The 5,562-nt window shown below is 34.3% G+C and overlaps 1 protein-coding gene across 1 annotated transcript; it reads right to left on the reverse strand.

The window, feature by feature from the left end:
• Positions 1-789: 789 nt before the first annotated feature.
• Positions 790-2,535, reverse strand: LOC140877457 (uncharacterized). Its single transcript, XM_073280993.1, has 3 exons — positions 1,849-2,535; positions 1,005-1,760; positions 790-903 (listed from the first exon to the last, which is right to left on the reverse strand). Exons 1-3 carry the CDS (start codon positions 2,467-2,469, stop codon positions 790-792), a joined length of 1,491 nt encoding a protein of 496 aa, XP_073137094.1. The 5' UTR covers positions 2,470-2,535.
• Between the last annotated feature and the right edge of the window lie 3,027 nt (positions 2,536-5,562).

The following is a 5,562-nucleotide window of genomic DNA, read 5'->3' on the forward strand; positions in this document are numbered from 1 at the left end:
CAAAATCCAAACGACCTCTTATATTTTTAATTAAATTGGGGATTGGATAATGCCATTGCCGCCCATCATAGTCTCCACTCTTGAGGAGATGCTGCTTGTTGCAGGTGATCGTGAGTAGAAATTCTGGAGACCTGCAATTAATGGATTCACGTATTTTATTTGGAGAAAATAGTAAAATTGAGAGTTGGAAATTTATGAATATCTAATAAAGAAGTATATTTAATAATATGTTCAAATAAATTTTTAAAAAATACAATTATTTATTAAAATATAATAAATTTTATAAAACAGATTAATGGAATTATAAATTATACATAAAAAAATTCTAAATATTCATATATATAAACTAATGTAGTTAAAGTCCTTCTTAAATATTTTCCATTAAGTAATATATTTTCAACGGTTTAAAAATTTTCTACCTTCTCTATGAGACATATCATAGGTATTAAGTGTTCGGTTGGATTCATCAACTTCCAGCAGCATTTCATGTGTTCGTGTTGTGTTCAGATGCAAACGAAGTTGATAAAGGTTTAGCGGCAGCATGAAGCAAAATTTTCTCCTTGATTGTGAGAGCATTTGGATGATCTACCGACTACATTATACAGGGATCTTGTATTATATATAAAAAGAAATAATGAGATTTATATATTTTTATTTAATTTGCATATAAATAAAGTAATAGGGAAAACATAGGAAATTCTGAAGCAATAATATATTAATTCTTAGTGAGAAACCAAATTTCAGCGAGACAACAAACGTTTTTTTTAACACGGTAGAAGCCCGAAAATTTCATAGCTTCTCTTGCTTTGGCACTGTCTTCATGGATGGTCTCTTCAAGAATGGTTTGAGGCCCTCAGTTAAGGCACAAGTTGAGGTAAGGGAGGCTTTCAGTATGCTTAAAGCCTACAAAAACAAAAAGAATCCCGTTAGTGATATATAACTTTGCAACAAATCAGGCATGCATCCTTGAAGAGATCAGAGTTTAAAAGCTACGACCACCGTACCTCCGCCATTCCAATGTCAATCTCCCGCTCCTCGACATCAGAAACAGAAACTTTCATCTGGTTGAGAGTGGATATGATGGAAGTTGAAGGTGGAGTGACAACTAACAAATCATCAGTCACCGTGAACATCGCAGGTCCTTTCACAAAGCTATCTCGGCCTTTGGGGTCGATCACTTTCATTGGATATTCCCTACGATGAGAGGGAGGAGAGGAAGATAGTTTGAACGTAGAAATATCGTAATACCTATGCAACGTCTGAAAAGTTTGCTGGCTAAGTGAGAAAATCTGATAAGAAGAGAGGTAGTGTGGAGGAATTTGGGGTTCGAGTAATCTAGATATTATCTCCCTATTCTTCATATACTTCATGCTTTCCAAATTTGATATGCTCCTGTATAAATTATTTATACTACCAAGACAATTGTTACTGCCCAATAGAAACTGAACAGTTCCTAAGGGAATGGCGAGCAAACTGAAAAGAAAATCGATAAAGTCCTGCCAAGCTTGAGCAAACAAAATCCTGTTAGTTGATTTTTGCACAAGGGCTTTCACAGTAATCCTCTTAGAACCTGAACTTGAGTGTTTGCTGGCCTGAGTCTCAGGTAGAGCATCTGGTGCTGGTGCTGGTGCTGGTGCGGAAGTACTCGACGCAACCGGCCTTTTTCTTTTCCGGAGAGTAGGTGCCGGCGAAATATTGCAGCGAACGGTATCAGTAACCGGTGTTTTCGAAACTAAAGAATGCTTGAGCAGCTCCATTATCTGTGAAGAACAGAGAAATCAGAGAGCCAGGGGAGAAATATAGTAATATTACTTGCAAGTAAATAATATATATATGACAAATATTAACCTCTTTCAACCAAAAGATTAGAGTTTTTTCCACGAGTACGCCTGTGTCTTCAATACCATTTTGTTTCAAAATCTGGAAAATCGATGCTGAGGTATTAGCAAGAATCTGCAGATCATCAGTTAAAAGAAAAGATGCTGTTTGCAGAGTGAAGATACTATTGTCTCGACTTTGGGCCTCAACTTCTAAATCGACCCTAGTCATCGTATTTCTTGGATCACGACAAAGGCATTTCACGTTATTGTACGTGCTTACACACGTCCAATTCCCACAGACAAAGTGCTGAATGGGGGGAGTGGTTTCAATCTGGAGTTTAAGCCTGCTACATTGGACTTGAGACGAGTTTCTCGGATTGAGCAGCATCAGTTTACCGGCCTCTGTCCAGAAATGCCTGGTGTCCATATTCAGTAAACCTGCATACAAAGAGTTCAAACTTCCAAGAACCGGAACGTTGTCTCCGTAGTGCTTGATGAGGAGTCGGACTATTGTTCCGAGCGGTAATGTTAGGAAACTCAATAAAACATCAGCAAAATCGCTATCCACTTGGGCATATAAAACCTTGGAGCTTTCTTTGATCGCAACTACGTTCAAAGAGAACTGGACTTTCTCATCAGCTGCAGCCATGGCCGTAGTCGAAATCAAGAAACCAGATGAGACGACTAAGATCAATGATGATAACAACCGTGATACTTATTATATAGGAATAGGAATAGGATTGGAACATGAATCATTATAGATTATTCAATTCAAATGGATAAATCTGTGCTCACATAATTAATTTTCGTCGCTTTGAGAGCCAACATAAGAAATGGTTCCGTGAGATAGCATGCATTATAATAGCACAGACATAGACTTTCCAACTTCGTTTGCAAGTGCCGTTTCACCTTCTAGACAATGACTCCTCGGTCCTAGTGTCCGCTGTAACTCTAGCTTGAAATGTGTTAAAACAAAAATTGATAATGATTAAAATTAATTAATTAATTAATATAAGAGTTTAAAAATTATTTAAAATTATATTTTAAAATATATATAATTATTTACAATTATTTATTCTATGTACGTAATAAATATATTTAAATTTCAAATAAATTAATATATCGAAAATATTTATGTTATTTGAGATCATGCTCCAATGAAGTTAAGTAGATAACAATATTTTGTTAAATTGACTTTTTTTTACTATTGCATTCAATATCTTTGACGAGATGGAACAATTATTACTAATAAAAATATAAAAAAATTTAACAAATTATTTGTTATTTTATCTATCAAAATTTTAAAAAATTGTTATTATAAAAAAAAATATGTGTAGAAGGGGGGTGAATATACAATTAAAATTATTTTAAAACTTTTAAAGACAATTAATCTGAGCTACCAGCTTGATTATCGAATTTTTCTTAACAGTCAAATTGGTGCGAGAAATGGTCTGGTCAGTGTGGAAAAATCTTGCATTACAAAGTTGAGCTGATTACTTAAACAGATATAGAATATACAATAAAGTAAATAACGCGGAGATTTTTTATGGAAGCTCGAAGTATAAGCTTCTACGTCTTTTTTTTTTTTTAATGTCTAGAAGAATTTTAACTATAAGACTTTGATTTATACAACTTGTACAAACTCAATTCAATTGACACTCAATTAAAACTCATACCAACTAGTCTTAACAAGACCTTTTCCTCAATTCAGAACACTTCTGATAGAATTACAAGTAAGAAGACACAAGTGTATGAGCTCCGTGAGCTTAGGAATGTAGCACTGGTTGGTCACAGTTTTGATCTGATAAGGCAGTACCTAGGCGTGTGCTTGCAGCTCAAAAATATTGATCTGATCTCTTTCTAAAGCTTTAGAGGATTTAAGACAGAGCATCAGCAAATTCTTAGAATCTCGATTCAAAAGTCACTCAAATATTCATAATCTTTAAGTATTTATAGATGTAGAGATCCAACGTTACAGAATCTAGTTGGTGCAAATTTGTTCCAAAAATAGCCGACAGTTATGTAGCGTGTATAGTACCACGTGTCTCCGTCATTATTCCAAAAATAGTATCATGGCGCGCGGCTTATTTAGATGTTAGCTGAATATGGAAACAACGACTTTATATACTCTCTTTGTTTTATTTCCAACAACTCGGATCAACTTTGAAAGGTACGATATTTCGATAGAGAATTCATATAATCTGGTTAACTGATCCGGTCCAGTAAATCAATATGATCTGGAAAATCAAACTGGTCTTGAATAACCCTAGATTGGTCTGGATAGCAATACGACGAGTAGAATTGATCTGATCAGAGATTCCATATCCATTTGTCTTTGTCCAAAGCAATCTTTTAACCAAGTTTTATAATCCGATTAAGTCCTTGGTGTAAGGTCTAAAAATTCCACTATCTTAATCACGATTAATTAATTAAATTATATTATTTAATGCATGATATTCATAATATTTAATTGTTATGTTTAATTATGTGATTTATTTTAGCGCTTGAAATTTTATGTGATGTGATGTGATTTTTAAAGTTTTCAGAATGATATTTAATTTTGGGTCGTAGGGACGAGTCTAGCCTTTGAGAGCATTAAGAAAATGTTTTAATTAAATAAGTTTAAGTTGATGCAGTGTATTTTTATTAATTGGGAGAGTTGAAATTTTAAAGACTTTTAAGTGTAACTAATGCGCCGTATAGGGAGCCCATTAGTCACAAAACAATTCAAGCATTCAAAGTTCTTTTCTTTTCTCTAATCTGAACGCTGCTTATTCTCTCCAAATTTTCCTTCTTCTCATTCAAACGTGCATCCAAGGCTAGGGTTCTTTCTTCTCGAGATTAGATTGTTCCGCATTCCAGGTTAATTCCAATCAAATGGTTCAGACAAATTTTTACTGTTTTGAAATCCATTCAAGACTATATCTATTTTGAAGTTGTAGCCTTAAGTGGTTTGTATGATGATTATGCATGTTTCTTGTAAAATTTCATGAGTATGATGTTAAACGTGAAGCGTGAGGTGTTCCTGATGTCTTTGATGTAGATGTATTGAGGTTTAATGAATTTTCAAGTTAAGATGCAAAAAATTTGATGTGTTATGGTGTTTTTGAAAACTTTGAATCAAACTGTTGATATTGGTTGTTTTTGGGGCGAATTCTTTTCAAGTTTTGAAGTTTTTCTTGTCCTGGATTAATTCCTTTCAAAAGAAAATATTTGATGGTGAAAAGAGGCGTTTAGATCAAAAAAATCAAAAATAAGAGGGCTTATGGGCATCTGTGCGTCGCTGCCTTGGCATCTCGGCAGCGAGCCTCTCGCTTGAGCGCAACTTGTTGCCGCTCGAGCGAGATGCACAGCTCGCTCGAGCGGCAACTTTCTGCGCTTGAGCGAGCAGGGTTCTGTCCCAAATTTTTAAACTTTGTATTTTCAGTTCGAAATTCAAGTTTATGATCTTTTAAGCTCTTTTAAATGTTTTTAAGACATTCTATTGGAGAAAGTTTCAATATGAATTGTCCGAGATGGACGGAACGGCTCACGTGGATCGTTAAAGTTATGTATTGTATGTTTATGTGAATTTCTCATAAAAACCCTTTTTCATGAAATGTTTTGAATGATTTCACGCATGGTTGAATCACGGTAAAGTTTTAAGAGCATGATTTTTACGAAGTTACGAGAAGAAAGTTGACGATATGACACCTTATGATATGATAAGATGAATGTTATGTTGTATGGAAAATATTTTGAT

Source organism: Henckelia pumila, chromosome 2 (genome assembly GCF_033568475.1).
Source record: "Henckelia pumila isolate YLH828 chromosome 2, ASM3356847v2, whole genome shotgun sequence".
Taxonomy (NCBI): domain Eukaryota; kingdom Viridiplantae; phylum Streptophyta; class Magnoliopsida; order Lamiales; family Gesneriaceae; genus Henckelia; species Henckelia pumila.